The sequence below is a fragment of the Ciconia boyciana genome, chromosome 2, assembly GCF_034638445.1.
Source record: "Ciconia boyciana chromosome 2, ASM3463844v1, whole genome shotgun sequence".
In the NCBI taxonomy this organism is placed as follows: Eukaryota; Metazoa; Chordata; class Aves; order Ciconiiformes; family Ciconiidae; genus Ciconia; species Ciconia boyciana.
This window is the reverse complement of record NC_132935.1, coordinates 44,179,607-44,201,741: the sequence shown is the minus strand read 5'-3', so window position 1 is coordinate 44,201,741 and position 22,135 is coordinate 44,179,607. Positions and strand designations below refer to the sequence as shown.

Sequence of the window (22,135 nt, the reverse complement as noted above, 5' to 3'; positions counted from 1 at the left end):
TGAAAATAATTCATTAGGGCCTAGTTCTTTCACAGTTCATTTGCTCTTAACTTGATAAATACCTTGGACTGTGAATTTTTACCTTAAACTTTCTCTTTTTGTGACAATTTAAAGGTCAGAACTTTATTTAGAAAGGTGTATGAATGTAAAAAAAAGAAAGAGGGACAGAGTACGAAGTTGGACTCACTCAATCAGTTGTGTGAGCATCATTCATTTCCCCAGGTAAATCAAGTATCCTGAGGTCAGCTATTCATTCATCATGTGGAAACAATCAGAAAGTGCTAGATTTGTCCAGAAAGGATTATCTTGAATATTTTCATTAACAAAGATAATTGCAGTAGAGGAGCAGTAGAGTTCTCAAGTACCAGACTCCATGGCCTGAATCTCACACCTCTGCTCCACACAGCAGCACCACTGTAAGGCTGTGAACACCTCTGACTGTTCAGGATTGGTTTAGTACTGCAAGATGAATGCAGGAACACTGCATTTATCAACCTGATATCAAAAATATTTGACATACATGACTGTATTAACAATAAAGAATGTGGCAGTTATGCAGAGGGCTGAATCTCTACAGCATTTCCACAGGAACTGAACTGCCAGCTACAAGAGCAAATCTCATTATTTATACCAGTGTGCATAAAGGATTTTTGGTCCAGTAGGACCAAACCAGACTGTGTTTCTGAGAAAATTTGCCATGCAATGAAGGCACCCACCTTATTCAGGATTTTGTATAAAGAACAAAGTTACCAGGAAGATGTCTGGTGACCAGATCTGTTTCCAGCGAAGATAATGAGAGCATTCCTCCAAACTTCAGCAATAGCAGAAGTGGGGGTAGTAATATATAACAATTAGGAAGACAAAAGACTACAGACTGAAAGTTAGGCTCAGTTTTACCATAAACTTACCTTCAGCAAGCCAGTAACTTGTGTAGCTGTGCCTTGGCACCTCCGTCTTCACAGGAAAACAGAGAAATTTACTGAATTCATAGGATTGTATCAAAGAAAATGTATCATCATCAATAAAACAGGAACTTTTCCAATCAAGTGCCATTAAAGCATCCAGTATATTTAATCTTCATTTCCTTTGTATCAGTCCAGTTAATCCATGTGCTAATTCACTAGTTTCTAATTCATCAAATATTTATTTCAGTCTGCTTACAAATTGTCCAGGAAAACAAGTACAGCACTATTTTTAAGTATGTCCATTTGTCCCCTTTACTGAAAATGGAATGCGATTATTTCCCCCACGTAATGAATGTGCATGGTTTTTCATCAGTTTTGTTACAAGTGAAGTATTTGAAGTTTTCTAGCCTCTTGTTCAGTATACACACTGAAAATGCATATTACATTATTCACAATCAATAAATATACAATCATCTTGGAAAATCACACATAGAAAACATTACACACAGGTGATTAAACACGTGCTAAAAGTACACTAATAATTCTCCTTAAATCCCAATATTTTTAAATGCCAAAATGCTTTACCATACACAGACACAATAAAATCACTTTGGTGTGTAGGCAGATCATGCTTAAATTGGATTTCCACAGCACAGACAAATGTTACAGATACAGTAGTTGAGGACAATATTGATTATAGCTCTGGCATTGTTCTGCAGAAACCTAAACAACCCTCTTCACTGTAAAAGAGTATGACAAATCAAGTTGTCAAACTACATAGTTCAGAAGCAATCACTGTTGGGGCAAAAGTTTCTGGCATAATTCAGTGTTATGACCACATGTTGCTTAATATAACCTTACGTATTGTAAAGAGAAAAGCCAGAACTTTCCATATCCAGAATCAGCTGGTACAACACCATCTCCTGTCTCCCCAAAAGTGTGTATTAGTACCTGCTCAAGTACAGCAAACATGGTGCCAAAACCTGACCATCAGCCAGGTCCTTTTCATTTGAGCTTATTTTCAAGAGATTCTTGCTTGTCAATAATTAACATGCTTTAGTTCAAACTACTAGGATTTCCAAAATATTCCAGAAATGTCTGTCTGGGTGAGTCTAGTTCAAACTGCAGTGGTAATCTGCGTCAGTCCTAGGTCATTGGACTCTTCTCTCTCTTGAGGACAGTAAGATGACATTTCCACGACTAGTCATACAGGTTTGTTTGTCCCATCTGCTTCCCTCATATAAGCCGGGTCTTGCACAGTGTTTCTGACTCTGCTGGTGCTCTGCCTGTCCATCCTCATCTTAAAGGGGAAGCAGAAGTCTTTGAAACATCGCTTGAAGTTTTCATCCAAAAAAGCATAAAGGATTGGATTGAGGCTGCTGTTGGTGTAACCCAAAGCAATACAGAAGTAATAGCTGGATATAGCAGCAGTACTGTGGGACACATCCCCTAACGCTTCAACCAGCACAAAAATGTGAATAGGAGTCCAACAGATAATAAAAACTGCCACAACCACAAGAACCAACCTGGTGATGCGGCGCAGGTTTCGATCTTTTTCTCGAGACCCTGAGAGAAGCCGTACACTTTTAAGGCGCAGGATCATCAGAGTATAGCAAACAATTATAATGAGAACTGGAATAACAAATGCAAAGACAAAAACACAGATTTTCATGAAGATGTCCCACCACACATAATCTCTGTCTGGAAATTGCAAGGAACATTCAGTGCTAGCAGTATCTGGGAATGAAAGAAGCAAGAAGAAGAAAATAGCTTTATTATTCAATATTCTAAACAATGTAATTATCATAGCATAAGCTAGGAAAAGTGATTATCATGTAATGTGATACTAATAAATGGAGTTATCATTAAATCCCTCCAAGGAAAGCTTTCAATTACCATTGAAACTGGTTTTATGTAGCTGTCTCTAGAAATTACTTAGAGAGATAGGGGCTTTTTAAAATGCACAACATTGTATAAAATTTGTTTCCCATGGGAGGATCTAAAAATGCAGAGCAAAAAAATAAAAATTTGTAAAGATGTTTCCATTTGCATCTCACTGAGATTTAAAGCCAGAATGTTCAATGGAGTAGAAATCTCATAACTATTATCAAATTACATATATTTTCATCTGTGGGTAGAGACAGAGTTTTGGTATCATGAATGGTGGGAGACGAATGAGGTTTTGATCGTAGGAAGATTTTGCCAATATATGATAATTGTGTAATAACCTTTTCCCACGTGCCTTCTTCAGTGCAAATGGAATACATCTAAGTACTTGCATTCAGAAAAACTTATTTCCTGGCAACAGCTTCTTTTCAGTTAAATAGAAACAAATAAAATACATGTGTGTGCAGAGTCAAAAGGAAGCTGCTCTTTTTGTAGATCATGTCATTGAAAATTCAGCCTGTGCAGAGACTGCAGGATCTGGGCCACTGATACCAGCCCACTCCCTTTCTGATTGCCCATGCCAGGATTCAGAGTCACAGGCTGTCACTTGATTTTATGTCCCAGAAATATTCCATGTGACAGGAGGCTGCTAAGGAATGAAATATTTGAGGTTTCATTTGCTGACCTCATTGGAGCCTTCCAGCATATAAACCATATGGAAAACCAAGAAACAAGACAAATGGCAAGGCAAGAGAAGGGGTAAATTCACTACTATCAGCAGTTAAACTCTACTGAAGACAAGTCAAGGTAACATAGGGATTTTTCACTCTGAATTGTAGCTTAGATTTTATCCTCTTGAGCACTGCATTATTCTTTGAATTTTTTTCATTTTTCCCTACTGCATTTGTCATTCCTGTACAAATTATTATGTATTGGCTTTTATTGAATCAGATCTAAGGGTGGAATAATTCAATATACTCTTGCACATCACTTTTTCATATCTGTCTCCAGCAGAACTAGTCAGAAAAATTCCATCAAGTCACATTTCCCTGCTATTGAAATGCTTCACAAATCAAGATGATACTGCAGAGAATTTGTTGTGAAAAGCAACCGGGGGGGAGTTATCATTATGGTATTGTATAGATATTTCCACAGTTAGATATCAGAAAGCTGTTACTGGATGGTATTGAATACTAAAACATTCAAATAAAAAAGTTGAAATCAAAACTAAATATTTTGAGGTTTTATTTTAAATAATATAACAACTAATGGATGATTCTGAAAGCTGAAAAGTGAAAAGACATATCTTTCAAGCTTGATGGAGGATGCTAAGCTGACAGCACAAGTATGACTCAACAGGGTCTCGACACTCAGTCAACTTTTCTAAATCCTTTGTGATCCAGGTTTTCGTAAGTGTAGTTGCTTTTACTTAATTTTATTTTACAAATGTCAACAATCATCTTCAAAGAAGTTTTCACATTGATTAGTACTGTTATTTGTAGTAGATCATGGCCTAGCACCAACAATAAAATCAGGATGCAGCTATAATATCTGGACTAGTAAAGCTGCATCCAGATGTGCAACTCTGGACAAAAGTGAGGTGTGATCAGGGATGACTGCTCCAGACCACATCCAGCTACTCACTGAAACGCCCTCCCAGAGGAAACTGCTTCTTCAGATCTACTGTCATAATTTCATATATGTATCAAAATAATTATGTCATGCTTGCTACATTTTAATATCATTTGTAGTTGTCAATGGTATTTTAGAATTCCAAATTACTGAATACAAATTTAATGATTGTCTTACATCTCATTACAGTTTACTTTCTATGGAAAATCTTATTCTAAATTAATTAATATTCATGTGTTTCACTTGATATATATAATGCTATGAATTATATGGAACCCATTTAAATTTTCCCAGTTTACAATGGGCAAACAATCATCAAAGATCCTTGTCATAATGCACAATATCATAATAATTTTCAGGAACTTTGGAAGAGAATAAAATCCAATTTATATTTTCTTCTTGTTGCCTGAAAAGGTGCAGAACTAAGTACAGTGTCACAAACTGAGTACTTAAGATTTCATACTGACCTTTTCCACTCTGAAAGCCAAATATTCCAAATACGTTGATATATTTAAGGAAAAATACTGCATTCTAGATGGTATTTTAGTGTAACTGTATTTTCAAATGTGTTTGATAAGCTACCATTTAAGATGAATCTTAATCTTGACATAGGAAATATATTTGTTAGATACATTATTAATTATGTCACCTTCAGGCATGCATACTCCTCTGTACTCAAATGGAGCCTTCATACTGTTACTGGGAATTACTTAGTACCTCTAATTTTTTCTTTTTAAGTGAACAATTCTTCAGCAAGAAAGGCTCCATTGAGGCCAGAGAGGGAATATTTACACAGATGCAAAATTTGTTCTGCAGGGAAAATGTATCCAGAAGGACACCACTGGGAGCAATCCTGGACTGTGAGAACAAAAGGCACTAACTGAGCGTGGGGCGGGAACTTTAAATATAATCACTTTCCATTTGATGTTCAGTTGTCATTTAAAACTGAATCCAGCAGAGTCCCTGTAAAATATAAACAACAACTATTTTGATCAACATAACATAAAGTTTCAGTCCTGAGCTCCAGCTGTCAGGCAAAGGGAGGATCCTTGCTTTTCCCCTTCACCATTTATCAGCGCAACCCATGAACACACCAGACAAGATAATTGGCAGTAAATGCTCAAGAGAGACTTCAGATCAGACAAGCAGGGCTGAACAGTAGGGGCTGACAAGCATTTGCCAATAATTTCCAACCTAGTTTGGCCCAGCTCAGCTGTGTATTACTAGTCTCTGTTTCAGGAAAAAAAAGAAGTCTGCCTGCCACGTGGTGTGGAAAAGGCATTTAATCATTGCTGGCCTCAGAGCAGCCCCTTGATCTAAATGTGATGCTTACAGTGAATATTCTGCTAATTAAGCATGCTCCAACAAAACACCTGACTGAGCCAATGTCCTATGGCCTTCAAGATCTCATGCATAGTGAGACAATTATTATTCCCAAACAAAGATGCCTGGAAGTGAATGTTTCCTGAGCTAGACATTGTTTTATAGAGCCTGTCAAAACTTTACTGGGGAGAAGAGTTACAGCACTGCAGACCAGGACACCTGATCCCCCAAAGGGCTGAAAGAAGAGTTTCCAGAGGACTCTCCTGTCACCTACCCACCAGAAGACCAACATCAAGAACAAAATCTATACATCTTCAGCCAAATCAATCAGCCCTTGAGCAGCTGTTACTGAAACATTTTGTTTGCATTGATCTATGCCAAACAGTTTAACACACAACGTTTATTGTCTCTGCCAGGTAACAGTGTCCTTATGTAAAGTTTACAAATTCTCTTGGGAGGAGTGAAGACTTTCTAATAGAAAAGGTTGTTAATTCAGGAACTTATTAATCATTCTTCTAAAGATTATTTATGTCTCAAACAAGACTACCACCAAATAAATATGCATGTCTTGTATTTTATCGAGCCATCCATAACAGATGGCCCCAACACAAGGACATCATTAGAGGCCTCAAGGCTTTTGAAGACACTGAGATGCTCCTGCACCACTGACATGCTTGTGGGTATGAAGTATATGTGTGTGAGAATGTTTCTCCCCTTTCCTTCTCAAGAAGGATTTCAAAATAAGATTAACTCCATAGCAGGGCAGTTTTGGTAATGAGTCACCAGTTATAGTGGCTAAATCCACAGTCCTTCATGGATTACAAATTTTAGGCAGAGCCTACAGGTGGTCAGTGCACAGATCTTATTGACTTCATGTTCTTGTAGTTGCTTCCCTGCCATGGTCTGAATTCCCAGTTCCTCTGCTGATCCTTATTCTCAGCCTTTCCAAGTCTCCATGTACATCCCCATCCCTTTTAAACAAGAATTTGAGATACTGTCATTTTCATAGTATTTCGCTTCATTTTCTCTCTCCAGCTACTGACTTTTTTCCTTTCTTCACCACACCTTCAAGTTCTGTGAAATGGCTGCTAATAATAAGATCCCAAGTCTTAATACTAATGACCGTTTTAATATTAATACTAATGACAAGCAATCTAGTTTCTGCTCTTGGAACTTCAGCAGAACTACTCTCACAACACCTACAAAAAAGCACCTTAAGCTCACATGTCAAGTTTCATCCTAAACTGATCTTTGATCTGTCCACTGTGTTCAAATTCCTGATTATTTTCCCCTGGTGTCTGCTACTAGTTTTTGACGGTCTCATTCTAGCACGGACAATGCTTCAAAGAGCATTTTGTTCTTTTAGTTGGCAAAGGCATCTGCGCTTAAATGATTTATATCTCATAGTGTAATGTTCCACAATATATTTCAAAATGTCAGAAATTTAGACATACTTTTTGAACCAAGGAATGTGTATGAACATGCTGAGCATGTACAAATTATTGAAAAAGGCATCAATCAGGTTTAGTCAATATTCCAAGCTACATTTTACATCACTTGAGAAACAAAGAGACTGAATTTTGAATGCTCACACTCACCTTCCCTGACTTTGGTACCTCCAAGAACTATCGCAGATATACCAACAGATGAGGACAATAGCCAGATACAGATGTTGATTATCTTCGCCTTGAGAGGCGTACGGAAGTCCAGAGCCTTCACTGGGTGACACACGGCGATGTATCGATCAACACTCATCATGGTCAGTGTGAATATGCTGGTAAACATGTTGTAATAGTCAATAGAAATAACTATTTTACACAGCACATCACCAAACGGCCAAGAGTTCATTAGGTACTCAGTGCTTTGGAAAGGCATAGTCGTGGTAACTAGTGCATCTGCCATAGCCAGATTGAAAATGTAGATGTTGGTTGCTGTCTTCATCTTTGTGTACCTGAAGAACAAAAAAAGTAAGGTTTTATTATTTCAAAATATGACTATGCACATTCAGATATGTAACAGTTTATCCTTCAGGCTTTGCCATAGTTGGTTTTTTTTCTGTCAGTTCTAAATTATGACAGAAGTGCACACAAATGCAAGACTCTTGGGATAATAGTAAACACATTTGACTCAGTCTCTCAGCACCTGCATTAGCAGCTAGAACTATTCACCACAGGCAAAACCAGGTATATGAATATATTTAATCTAATTAGCCAAATGCTGGTTTCAGTTCTATCTTCTCAAATCCTTCTACAAGAAAATATCATTGTTACATTTGCAAGTGATCAAAATGTTTTGTGTTTCCTTTTCTTACAGCAAACTGTCAGTGTTTGTGAGCTTTCTGGGTTAGTTTTGTGGAAGGAATAGTTATCCCATTCTCCAGTAAGAATCCATATTAACTGTTACATCTGTTATACTCTTATATGAAAGTTTATCGTCCTTGAATTCACTGCAACAATGCCAGCTTATACAAGTTTTAGTCATTTCCCTTCTTTGCTCCTTCATTTCCAATTTCTCCTCCTTTCTTATCCTCAGCTTTTCCCAGTCCGCGCTTTTGTGACTGCTAACCTAAAAGATGACTATTGTTTAAGTAGGATACCACAGTGGGGAAAAAAATGATCATAGCATTTTTTTCTGCATCCTTTAATTTCATCAAAATGAAGCACTTGTTTTTTCCAACTGGTAAGAACCTCAGCCTACACAGAAGAATAGGATCTGGTTTTTTGAGACAGCACCCTGCTTTGTTCTGCCCTGATGACAGTCTGACTCTGGGGCACAGCCTGTGTCCCCGGGTGTGGGGGACTGCTTCCAGCTCTGCTATGGACAAAACAGATGAAGGAGAGCCTGTTAACATAGGGATATACCTCACTCTCCTTTCTGAAATGCTTCCTCCCCCTAGTTACTTTTGCTCATTGCTATTAATTTATATTGAGATTCAGTGACAGATTTCCCATCTCAACACTGTTTCACCCACGTATTTTGAATGCGTATCTGAAATAAAAGGTGCACATGCAGCACACACAGAAACATGTCTAGCTACATTTTGATATGTATCATTAATAATTTACAGTGGAAATAGAAGATTTGATCAGTCCAGCTAATGAACTTGTAGGGCAATGTGTCTATTTGCCTTTAAAACTTTGATCTGTAATTTGAAAAAAAAGTGTTGATGAAATGTGCCCAATGAGAGAATTAGCTATTAATTAAAATATGGGCAGAACCGTCATTTTATGACCAACACGAAATGTTAAAAATAGCATCAGTTTTTCTAAAACACTCTAATTACGACTTATTTCGAAAATGAAACCAAATGCTGGTTCAAAGCATAGGAAAGAGAAAGGGGGCAAGGGAAAAGAAAATAAACCCTTCTCACCCAGATACCATACCCAGGCTCACATCTTAAGCAAAGCCATAGCCAGTGGAGCATTAGAAATAACTGAGCAAAGACAGCCAAAAGGAAGCAGCAACAAGAGCCCTACGCTGGTGGCGTGACCCCCATGGTCTAGACTCCCTCTGCCCCAGTTTGAGCTTCTCTGAGATCAAAGGCAGAGCAAGGAGGCACCCGCCAGTCAGAGCTGGGCTTCTGCCCCATCCCAGATCAATCTCCTCAACAGGCCCTCCAGCAGAGGAGGCAGTCCGTCCTGTAGGTCCCATTATAGCCCGTAAGGCACTGTTCAAACACAAATATGAGAGTATATAGCCAGGACAAACAAATGTAAGACACATTAACAGAGTAGGAACTTCCCTCCTCGTAAAAAAAAACGCAGCTCTGAGTGCATCTCAGCTGTAAGACCAAACAAAAACTCACTAAACACTCAGACTGCAAATCTGTGCTAAAATGGACTAATTTCCATTAAATGTCTGAAAAGGAGTGGTAGGAAGGTGATTTGACTTCTGTGGACATCACTGATGATATTTGGAATTGTTGTCTTGTTCATATTGCAAAAAAAGACTATGAAAAGTTGTAAAGGATGCATAAAAAGCGCCACAAAAATAAGTGAAAGGACTGGAGAATATTCTTACTGTGAGTAACTTAAAGAGCTCAGCACACTGAGTTTATCAAAAAGAACACCGAGAGGTGACTTGATTACAGTGTCTGAAGACCTCCACAGGGAGAAAATAGCAGGTACTGAAGAGCCCTTTCAGGCTGCAAAGAAAAGTGTAACAAGGACAAATACATAAAAGTCAAAGCCAGACAAACTCAGCTTAGAAAAAATGACGGATTCGTCCTAACAGCTCAGGTGATTATTATTGGGAACAAATTACACAAGAAAGGGGTAATTTTTCCATCTTTTGATGTCTCCAAATCAATGTCTGCTGCTTTGCAAAGGGTGTGCTTCAGTCAAATACAAGTTACTAAATTCAATACAGGAATGGTTAAATGAAATGCAATGGCCTGTGATAAGCAGAGGTGAAGTAACTAATAGTTCTTCTGAATCATTACTTCTGTAGATCTTTAAAAACTTCCCCAAGTGTTTGGATAGGGAAAGTTTGCTTTCACATATAAAAGAATTAGTTTGACCTTTTTTCCTTAAAGAGAATCAGAAAAGTAGTGAAAAATAACTAAAAGGATTTTATTAGCCTTGAAAAATCAAATATCTGAAAGACTTTATATCTGGCATTTCCTGTTCCTGGCAACCTTAATTCAATTCTTTTTTGTGTGTGACACTGTGACCATATATACCATATTTTCCCAGTACTCCTTTCCCTTCTCCCACCATCCTTCCAGTGACAGAATAGGAAAGACCCTCTGTAAAATAGAACTAGTTTTTTAGGTAACTTCAAATTTTTGAAGCTGCAACATAAAGCATGTTCTCTGTATATGTACTGCTTATGTTATACATGTAAAGTGAGCAATTTTGATTTTTTGGTCTATGCAACACATGCACATATAAGAAAATTAATTTTCCTCACTACTATTGATCCAACAGGAAGGATGCCTTGTCATTCACAGGTAGTAAGAAATACAGTCATCCCAGCATCAGCATTTAGACAACTTCCAATGTAACCAAATCAAAGCTGTATATGGGAGTGAAAACATAATGGGGAAAAGAAAAACCCACAGTGTGCCATTCGTCCCATAAAGCTCTGTGAAAGCTTTAGCTCATTTCAGGAGCACATAAGCACATAACAATCCCAGCTTTGATAACCTTACCTGGTGTGCATCTAGTGCTTCCCCACAGCTCACCAGCCTGGCAGTCCCACGACTAGCTGGCCTTGCCCAAATCCACCCCAGTTCACAGACCACAGATGCCTCCTTGCACCATTCACTCTGAGCCAGAATAGGCACCTGACCCTTTTTCTGCCAGACTTTGAACAAGAAGGTGGGAGACCAATAAATACTGCTCCAATAAATACTTTATTACATTTAGGCAATCAGTTCTCCCAGGCACTGCAGAGGGATCATGTGTACCTAACTCAGGAATGAAGAGTGCACTGGTTAACCTCAGCAATACTGAGTCCAACCATGTTTTACTGATGCAACCTTAATACTCATTGATCTCACACTAGTAATGTAAAGAGCTTGATTACTTTCACCTGAAAGCATTGGCCTCCATGTAAATGAGATGTTGGCCTTTAAAGTTGTTAGGCAATATAGATTAAATCATACATTCATTTAGAAGTTCATAAATTCAGAAATGCCTTTGAGAATCTGGACTCAATCATCCAAACTCTTTTCAATGTTTTTAATTAAACACCTAAAAATTATTAAATGCCTACATGCCTCTGAAGATACGTGCTTGCAGGCTTAACCAAAATCCAGTTAAAGTGCTGGAGTGACTGCTGTTGCTGTCAGACACTTTGAAGTGGACCCTGATAGAGTCTTGACTCGAACAAGAGATGAGGGATGTAACTGTTTTTCTACAACTCATTCTATTGCACCAAAACATAGGAGGCAATATTTTATGTGGTTTGGGGTTTTCCCACCATACCCACCACTCACCCAAATCTGTACTTGAACAAGGTCAAAAGAGTGATCAAGTAAGGGAATCTTGTCTTCCTTTGCAAAATTAAAATTATTGATCAAATACCTAAATTTAATTTAAGGAAAAAATACTGCTATCTGCTTTAATTAGTCTAGCAGAATAGATAAGGGAAACCTGGACATAACTATAGCATAGATGGCACAGTGGTAATTAATGACAAACATGTTCTTAGTGTCTTTGAGATATAACTTCCAAATACTATTAAAATATTTATAAACCATTGTTGTATAAACTGTTCATGGGAAATCCTTTATCTAGAAAATGGTTTGTTAAATACTGGGATTTCATAACAAGATGACAGCTTTTCTAATACTACATAGGAATAGAAGGTCCCTCTCTTAAATCACGTGCTAGAATCTAATTGCAAGAGGCAGAAAACCCTCTGATAACTTAAGCTATTTGATGGATCACAAGACTGCTTATCAAGCTATAAGCAGGCCTCAAGCCTCTGTAGACTTTAAATAACTGGAAGATATATGGAAACCCTGCAGAAAAATAGTCAAAATGAAAAATAAAACTTTGGTTTGGATGTATTCTTTTCATGGATATATGACAAGAGTTTTTAAGGAACAAGATTTAAATGATGTCTACTTACATGTCAAAAGTAAAATTCGCAAAACTATCACAACTTAGGCTAAGTCCACTTTCCAAAAGTTCTTTGAGATTGACTTTAGACTGACCCTTAGGAAATTTCCCCTATTTCTCATATGATTCATCATTACTGTACTTCTCCTTCTGGTTTACTTTCCACATTTTTTTAAGACAGTAAATAGGAAGAAATCACACCTCCAGACTAAGCTTATCAATGAAATTGTGGTAACAGAAGAAGGAAGCATGCTATTAAGAAGTTGGTATGCTTTCAGAAGAAAATAAAATGCATTACTAAATCTGCTAGTAGAGCCCCTTAAAGTTATTATCTCAAGCAGAGGAGAGGAGTGTGATTCTAAAGTACACCATGACATTAGTAAAGCTAATAAAATCTGAGAAGGAGGCTCTGGTCAAATTTTTTTCATGGAACTGCAGTAGGCTGAAACATTCCCTGCAGTATGAAATGAGGGATGGGGACGAGAGCAAGACTAACAAATACACTACAACAACATTCTCCAGTAGCAGAGTGAAAGTACAAAAGCATGAAATACGAGGTATAACAAACACATATTTTTGGCGGATACCTGAGTCAGTGAATGAAAATGAAAGCTAAAGCACATCTAAAAGCAAATTGCAAAAACACCTATCAGCAGGATGCAGGCTCTGTTCCACTAGGTTCCTCTGAATGAAGTATATGGGGATCAAGCAGCTGAAAAGCTTAGTCAGGAAAGCTCTAAATCTCAAGGCTATATTCAGGGCACACGGAATATCATACTGCGTCAGAACAGGGGGAAAAAAAAAAAAAAAAACACCAAAAAAACCAACCCAGAAAGATCTATTCCAAACACATACCATGTCAAAAGGGTGGCTCAGCTATCTTTTGGATCTTCATAAGTCAATAAAAAAGGCTTATGCCAATATGAAACTAAGACTGAGGTCATTTAAAGAATGTAAAAATCAATATGCTGCAGTTTCCATGTTCATATTGGGTTATATGCTATTACCACATTTTGAAGCCAGAATTTAGCAGGGGATAGGACCTCAGAAAACACTTTAAATAAAAGCAAACATTGTTACTGCGCACATTTAAAGGTTGCCTGTCTTTAACATCAAAATTGTTAGGAGCCTATAAAAAATTGTACATGTTGCCTACAAAATAGTATCCTAAAGTGGAATTCTCTTTATTAATAAGCACCTGTAGGTACCTATTTTTAAGCAGCTTAAAGAAGAAAAGCATAATCTTAAAGAAGAAAAGCAGCTTAAAGAAGAAAGGCATGATCATGAGCATAATCTACCTGAATGTCAGAAGGTATCACTAAAATCCTTACAATTTACCACTACCATTACTCCTCTGAACTAGCCATAAACTGAGACTGAACAAGATCTTGCAGATTTTGATTAGATGTGGAAGTTTTCCTTCTTGAGCTAAAGAACTAGTTTCTGAATTATAGAAGAGAAGTTCAGGTCTACATATATCCTGGTCAAAATGAAGAAAAATTCACACTACTTAACAAAAATGAACTTTTTTCCTCTTTCTATGATAAGGACTTTTAATATTTTTATGTGAGCTTAAGAGCCTCTTTTTGAAGAAATATGCTTAATGTTAGAAAAACCAATACTGTGAAATTTGTGCTTCCATGATTTTGTAGGGGAGCTCAGTCAAGGTGCTGTGATTTATTGTGGCTTAATCTGAAATAGTGAGAATGCAGAATTTTAGAAAATCGGTACTTCATCCAAAACCAGTATGTCTAATATTATTATTAGAGAGCCTAGACAATTAGCTTAGACTATGTACCTGATTTTTTGACCTCTGTTGGTAAGTAAAATGAATCTAGATCTTGTCAAGTAGCTGACTCTGTCTCTTGAGAAACTTTATGCTGCTGCAGATGTTTTCCAGTGACCAGTCATGCTACGGGGAGTTCCTAGGGTGTTACACAGCCCATCCTAATACTTCTTACTTCTTCTTACACAGGTACATTGCCCTGGTCAGTGCTGAGTCTCTGTTTCTGGTAATATCCACCTTTCCCATTGTTCTTCTCTCTTGGAAGGATTTTTTTTATGAAGGACATGAGCTCCCTTGACAGAGCAAAGTGCTTCCTATGTGTTTGTGGGAGAGGGAAGTGAGTAGGACAGAGATTGCCTGGCAAAGAGAACAAATCTTATTGCTCAAGGGGACAGGGATAGCAGCTCCAGCAGAAGATTTTTCAGGTCTTACTTTCCTTCTTATTCTTTGGAGAGGCTCTGATCCCCAGAGGTAGCTATGTATGCAGAAGTTGGTTGGAAGCAGCCAAATGTTACTGAACATTTGCTTCCCCTAGATGTTTCTGCATGAGAGAAATAAGGAAAGGATTCAGAAATCTCTCATGCAGGGGTCTTGGGGTGTGGGTATCACTCTTGCTCTCAAAACAAGGCACCTGGTCTCCATTTTGCCACAGGGATGAATAATAACTGCCACTGCTGGGCGTGTTTTATAGGACAACTACACACTTGGATGTGTGGAGACCTGAATCTCTGGTCAGCACTCCTGTAATAAAGCTGAATGGGAGACAAGGGACCTCACGCTATAACAAGTGTAGGATTATGTGGTAAGGCAACAAATGCATATGTCAGTAGTGAGCCAGCCCAGGGAAAAGTCATCAGTCCCTCATAGGAGGCAGTTGAAAGGCTTTCTCTGCACTCTACTAATTCATCTGTTTTCCTCACCTGCCTCAGAGAAGCCCACAGCACAGACCAACTGAACACATGCTTTCCCAAAGGAGATGATACCAGTGAAAAGCAGGAAACTTTAAGACGGTCAACTGAACAGCACAGCTGATAGCTTCCTTGGTGAAAATCTTCTTCTTCTCCTGCGCACTTTAACAAGCCAGTTATTCTGAAAAGCATGTGTAAAAGTCCTGATGCTGTCCATCAGCCAGCAGTATGGTAAAAAAAATTTTTTGGGTGTGAGCACTAAATGGGCACTGAATAGCTTGTCTGAACTAATCCTACCATGCAGATTCCCATCTGCCACTACTCAAGGAGGTCTTTCCCAGTTGCCCAATAGTAGCCACAGTGGCTAGGCTACCTACAATGCAGTGGGAAAAGGATTTAGCTGTGTAGTCAGTCAGCAAATATAAAATCCTCTGTCTTCCAAGTGCAGGGTAGCTAAGTTTGGGAACCCTAAACATTCACTCATAATGCACTGCTGAATGGCACTGACTTTCAGAGCAGAGACGAGCAGCCAGGCAGAGCACCATGTGTTGCATAGGTGGATTGGTGTGATGAGTGGACAAAACAGAAGGGTTCTGCACATGTTCTCGCCATGTATTAGTGGAGACTCATGCACTGAAGTAAATCACGTTAGGCTCTCATACTCATGTAGAGAAGACAAAGGTTTCGTTGTAAATAATATCTCAAAACTGAAAATAGCAAACTGCCTATAATTAATTTTCACTTCCCTAGGGATTAGAAGGTGAATCTAATGAGAGCTGAACCCTCTGGCTTCAGGAGAAATAAATATTTCAAAGATGATGCACAGGCTAGCATGCAAACTTCCCAATAGGACCATGGAAATGCTATGCACCTTTACATATTCTTTATTTATATTCTTTTTATATTTTGCAGAATGCCAGCATGGTCAGACACTCCTCTTTCCATGTCCTCGTTCCATCTGTACAAACCCCTTCCCCACAGCTAATTCAGTTTGTGCACTCATGTCTGTCAGTAGACAAAATGACATTCATACTGCCATTTCCTCATGCCTCTCAAATTCCACAAAAGAGACTAACAATAAAAAAAGCACCAGAAGGTCCCCTTCACCAGAAGGGCTTAGCCAGCCTGCCCCCCCCCCCCCCCCAAAACCATCTCCACACTGTGCTCCCTCCCCACCCTTTGGCCAGGAGCATGAGCTTCCCCACCACTCTCCTGGCTGAGGACAGGCCAGCTATCTCAAGCTTTCTGCCTCGCCAGCAGCCAAACTGGAAAGTTTTTGTAAGTTTTCACTTTCTGCCTGTTCAAAAGGGCTCCCCGTAATATTTCTTGCTTCCAGACATTGATTCCACTTACGTCTTTCTCTGAAATAAATGATTACCTGGCTGCTAGCCCAGCGGAAGCATCTGGATGGGTACCAAATTACTTTTCAGAAGCCAAACAGATTACTCACTGTAAGCTATAGCCTCTCTCTAATACTGTCTCTAGTAAATATTACTTCCAACCCTTTCCTCTGCTCTCTCTGTTTTTTCAGTTTTTCTGCTCTTCTTAGCATAGTATTGTATTGGGAACTCATGTTGGATTTCTTGTCAGCTTATAAACCCCAGGTCTCACTTAGTAATTGTCTAGCAGGGTATTAAAACTATTAGAAACATTCAAATTTTGTTTAAATGAGCTGCGCTTCTCAAACTACCAATACTGTTTTTTAAACCTGTCCTCTTCCATGTTTCCTGTTACCCTGGTCTTTGTGCCATCAAGCTGTTGGTAATGATCAGTCTTCAAAGTTGTGATGAAAATTATGCCAAGTTTGGCCAAACCCTGCAGAACCTACCAAGATTACCTCCATTCAGTGAGGTAAGGCCAGATGCTCTTTGAGGTCCTGTGATTAATTACTATCAATCCATTTGATACCTCTGTACTGATGATAGTAAGGTGTCAAATGTTTGATCAGGTAAAACAAGGTACAAAGCCATAAACTTCACAAAGTATAGAACAGCTTAGCCTTTACTTTTAGCAGCCAAACCCTTGATTTCAGAAAAGAATGAAATCATACCAACTGCAAGTAATACGGAACAGGTTATTCAGTTACGCTGACTCTTCTGGAGCTTCATTTTTAATTTCAGAACAATATTCTTTCCAAATATAATTTAATAAAATTAGAACAACAATTTAAAGCAAATTAACATGTAATCTTTTGATCTTATCAAAATCTGTTATTGATTTAAGCCAATATATTGAAACCATTTCGGTTTTGTATACTTTTTTTAATATTTTCATTCCCATTTGGAATGAATGATGGAGAAGATTTAAAAACAACCTGGAAAGGAGTTGATTTTATACGACATTTCTTAATAGACTCTTCCTGTTACATAAGATGTCATTTGGTTCGATGAATATGAGAACAAAAATGTCTTACTAGTTATATTTTTTCTTTAATATTAGACTAAGCAGTGGAATACAAGCTTTCTCTTTTCCCTTAGGAATGAATCTACATATCTGTGACACAGCCTCTTGTTAAAACTGGTTTTGAGTGTAGAAAATTATTCAGTTCACTGGAAGCTTGAAAGATAATTTTAAAAGAAATACAGGATTTGCTATTTAGGATCCTGATGATGGCAGCTGCTCTCAGTAAATGACTTCAGAAACAATGAGGGTAAGGCACATACATAGAAAAAGTCAATCTGGAGTAAGAGAGAGCATCTGGAGTAATCTGGGTAAGAGACAGTATCTCCCAGAGTTTTTACCAGAGTATGTTTATGGTTTTGATAAGGGCAAATCCATAGTTAAAGTTGTAACTTTAGGCAGGAAACTTTTTTTCCCCTCCAGCTGTCACAAGAAAGCACCATTTTCTTTAAAGCCAGCACTAAATTTTTAGAAATAAAGTCAGGAGGGAGGAGGAAGAGAGGAAAAAGACTTTTTGCTTCCAAGGACAAGTAATTTTATTTATCAACCTCGGCCAACTATTTCACCTCCAGAAATATCTTCTAGGACCTCAGAGGTAAAGCTAATCTCAGAAGAAAAGGTTTGGGGTTGAGGTAGATTCTGATCATGCCAAGACACACATAGCTGTATAACTTTACTCAGGTGAGGTCAGGTAATTTCACCTGGTTTCTAAAAACCCATTTCATGCCTCCTCTCCTCCTCCACAGGGGGAGGACTGTGCTTCCACATAGTATCTGCATTTCCCACCAGTGCAAGAGGAAACGTGACACCCTCTTTCTCTCTTGGTCTCTCTCCCCAGGAAAAGCAGCAGCCACAGGAGAGCGTTACATCCCGTGTGCCATGGCTTGGCATGAGTGAGGCACTGTCAGCCCACCCGGCTGGCTGCTGGCCTGGCAGCAGATCCCTTGGGGCTGGTACACGTGCCTCAGCTCATCCGAACACAGGGAGAGCTCCTGCAAACCATCCACACCATGAGAGCCATCTGCAACGGGTGTGCAAAGAGTGCAGGTTGCACCGCATACTCAACACAGAGCTCTTTCTGCACATTAAAAATAACCATTCTCAATGTGCCTGAGGAGTCTGGGGTGCTTACAATCGTCCTGGTCTTGCTCTGTTAGGATTTCTAGTGATTGGGCTTTGGCTTTTAAATCTAACCGTTGCTGTGTGTTTAGAGACAGTGAATACCAGTATCTCCGTTTTACACGTGAGGAAACCAAGTCACAGGGCCATGAAGTGACCTTCTCAGGACAGGACAAAGTGTTGAAGCCTGGTAGTAAAACCAAAAGAAGAATACAGGTCTCCTGAGACATAGTTTAAAAGGCCATGCTGCCACCACCGTACTAAAGTACCATTTCCACTCTGCCTTCAACACAAATCTCTATTTACAGGAGCTGTACCAAACTCAACTACTTTTCTTTCAGGAGCTTGTACATGTCGTCAAAGTGCCATTCTCCTGTTATTTTTCCCTCCAAGGGAACTCTGAGAGGGTTTTCCCTCTCAGCAGAAATACACCCCAACACTCCTGAAAGATTTCAGATACCCAGCACTCTGCATGCAGGCTGCTGAGATGCTGACTTGCTGATGTCCGTGAGCTTCTTCAGCAGCCCTTGTGCAGAAGTAGCATAACTGCCCCTGAGGGGATATTAAAGCAAGGAATAGGCCAAGGCTTGCTTATGCCACAGCTTATGGCTGATTTTAAGCCTGTTTCTGAGGCATCTCAAGACTATTTGGAGTCTCCTGAACCTACCACAGCACTGACACTTCAACAGTTTTACTGAAAGTCTCAGAACATAAGGAATCTTGTTTGTGTCACCCAAAAGGTGACGTGGTGTCAGCCCTGAAGTGGTCAGGCAGTTGGACTAGATTATCATTGTAGGTCCCTTCCAGCTGAACTATTCTAACTATATCAGATGTTGTTTAAAAGAGCAACAGGAGGAGGAGGAGCCGTGCCTGCCTTGCCTGCCGGTCCAGAGGGGGTTAGGAGGAGGAGAGCAGATCTCGAATTCAGAAATTCAGAGAGATAAGAAATGGCAACAAGGGGCCTCACACAAACCCTGTGCTCAGCTGGCAGGTAAAGAAGAGCCACAATCTGTCCCCATCCTCCTTTAGAATTGTGGCAGCTGGAGGAGAGGCAACATGGTATGGTTGGGGGACACGATGGCCCCTCCCTTGCCACCTTCTTTCACGAACTTCACACAGAACTTGGCTTTCCACACAAAAGAACATCACTGCAGGCTACATTTTTCAACGGGTCATGAAAATCCATCTGGAGATGCAATCATGCAGAGAGTGGATGGGAGGGAAAGAGAGAGGGACATGAGAGGTTAGGACAAAAATTAAGAAAATACACCTCTTGCACAAATGTTTGGAATATTTCAAAATCATAAGAAATGTTTGAAACTGTAGGTTTGTGTATACATGCACTTCAGCTAATGATTCTGGCAGTGTTTAAAACATTTGCCACAGAGAAAACCTAGGAGAGGGGGATACTGAAAAAAAAAAGAAGAAAAAAAACAACAGGTGTTTTGTCATACTTATTTATTTTTTTGATCAGGTAATCAAGAGATGGACCAAGAGGAAACTGAAGCAAAAAGCTAATGTAGGAACTGGCAGGAGAGCGAGCCATAGCCAGCTAGACCCTCACAAAAATAATCTTAGGAGGGTAACAGAAGGAGACAAAAAAAGGAAATACATATGTACCAGTAGAAAACATACATGCTAACTTTTAAGGCTCTGGCTAAGTTTGAATTTATTTCCACTGCCCAGGCCAGTTAATCAACTATTATTGTTAGTGACTGATGGCTTAGAAAATCTCTGCCTTTGCAGCTGTGTGTGTGTGTCAAGTATGGAGTCTTTCTTCTTGCAAGAGAAATCCAAAAAGAAACGAACTCTACTCTGAATGAAGGGCAAAAGGGCATGCAGGGGTATAAAAATTACAGCATCACAAAGCTGGAGCAAACCAGTTTCTCCACATTGACCACAGGCATCTTAATTTATTGCACTGTCTATAATAGGGCATTTTATTTCCATTATTCAACAGTATTCACCTGGTTATAACTCATCTTTCATAAAGTACCTCATCAACAACTTCACTGCTCCTAGTTAACTTCCCCCTATATTAAGTCTGACAGTTATTTCACCATCCTGCAATTGCTTGACCCTTATCATGCATGCTTTACCAACAAGATCCCTTCCAATGCCTCCATTTTTCTTTCTGTGTACAAGCTGATTTCATTTGAGCAATGAATACTGCACAATTACTTTGTTTCAGAATTTTTTGCAGGATTCAAATGGACTGTGAAGCAAGAGTCCAAAAAGTTGCATGATTTCAGTCCCCTTGGTTGCTCATTATCACCCTGCTGATCTGCCCTGTCCAAACATTTTTATAAACTGCAAATGAAAAGGACAAAAAGAGAGAGAAATTATAGTGCAAGCTAAAATATACACCAATATACAAGTGTAAGTGCAAGTGTAATATTGGTGCATTTCACTAAGTGGCTTAATATGAAAAACTAACACACACAGACACACAGCTTTCTCCTGTTTCCTGAAAAAACAATAGGAAAGGTATTTCAGCATCTGCTTTGCTTCCTTCAGTCCAACACCAACAACTGGAGTCAAACACTGCTAGACAGAGAAACAACATCCCTTGTTTTACATTAAGCATTTCCACATATCTTTATCGTTTCCTTTTTTTCCCACCTTGTTAAACGAGCCACTGGGTGACAAGGCAGCAATGTATAAGTGTCCACACGACTAGAAACATAAGCCATCCCTCGGGGACTCCTCAGAGGGGAAAAAAGCTGCTCTGCAGAAGTTTCTTTCTTCCACTCGAGCTTTCCCCCGGATGCGACCAGCCTCTCATCCCTAGAGGGCACCCAATGAACGCAGCTGCGGGGCACAAAGTGCCTTTCCTGCAGGCTGCAGGATTTATTACTTTTAAACAGCTTCTCCCTTCTCTCTAACTGCACGTCCAGGCAAACCACTGGGGCTGAAAAGGTTTGGGTCATTCCAGTTACTTTTTTCCAGCTCCTCACGTAAGCACTCCCAGAGAGCTTCCATAAACTAGCCCCCTCCCTCCACTGACAAATTTAGGGATGGCCATTTGCATCTCTTCCAACAGGTACTCCAAAGCCTCTTACCTTATGATGACAAACATGACCAGAGAGTTTCCCACCAAGCCGACAACGAAGACGACCGAGTAGACAGCAGTGATGATGATGGGGATGGCGGGGGAGATGCTGGTGTGGTTGTGCTGGGCATCCCCGAAGGCCCCGGTGGCGTTGCTGTCGTAGTCCGCCCAGCCCAAGAGCCAGCTGGTGCTGGTGCTGGGGGGGGCACAGGGCCCCGGGGAGCAGGTGGAGTCCGGCTCCTCCCGGAAAATCTGTACAGGGGCATCCATAGGGGCACAGCCCCCACGGGCAGGAGGGAGACCAGGAGGAGAGCGCAGACAGCAGGAGGCGAATACGCTGGAAAAGAGGGAAGAGAGGAACAGAAGTACTGTCACAGCCACCGGACGTTAAGACCTCTGAAATTTGTATGTGTTAAGGGGAGCTCTGCTGTGATGGGAGCTGTAATTTGCCAAGCAGAAATTTAAGCAAGCCACCTTCATATTAAATAATTACAAGTTTTACATCTCGCTATGTAATGGGTAAGTGCTGCTCCTCCAGGTGCACAAGGAAAGTT

General features: G+C 39.6%; 1 protein-coding gene across 2 annotated transcripts; it reads right to left on the bottom strand.

Moving 5' to 3' along the window:
• Positions 1-2,109: 2,109 nt before the first annotated feature.
• OPRK1 (opioid receptor kappa 1) lies at positions 2,110-21,851 on the bottom strand. Of its 2 annotated transcripts, none has more exons than XM_072851270.1 (3): positions 21,592-21,851; positions 7,342-7,698; positions 2,110-2,632 (listed from the first exon to the last, which is right to left on the bottom strand). In XM_072851270.1, the coding sequence occupies exons 1-3, from the start codon at positions 21,849-21,851 to the stop codon at positions 2,110-2,112; spliced, it is 1,140 nt and encodes a 379-aa protein (XP_072707371.1). The 2 variants fall into 2 exon arrangements, with proteins under 2 accessions (XP_072707371.1, XP_072707370.1); XM_072851269.1 differs by having other exon boundaries at positions 2,110-2,642; positions 7,346-7,698.
• Positions 21,852-22,135: the final 284 nt, after the last annotated feature.

Excerpts from the sequence above, each read along its gene's own strand:
- OPRK1 (XM_072851269.1), bottom strand. The coding sequence starts at position 21,851 with ATGGATGCCCCTGTACAGATTTTCCGGGAGGAGCCGGACTCCACCTGC. Across the intron at positions 7,699-21,591 it reads GTCATGTTTGTCATCATAAG|GTACACAAAGATGAAGACAG; the intron begins GTAAGAGGCTTT and ends TTTGTTCTTCAG. Across the intron at positions 2,643-7,345 it reads AGGTACCAAAGTCAGGGAAG|ATACTGCTAGCACTGAATGT; the intron begins GTGAGTGTGAGC and ends TTTCATTCCCAG.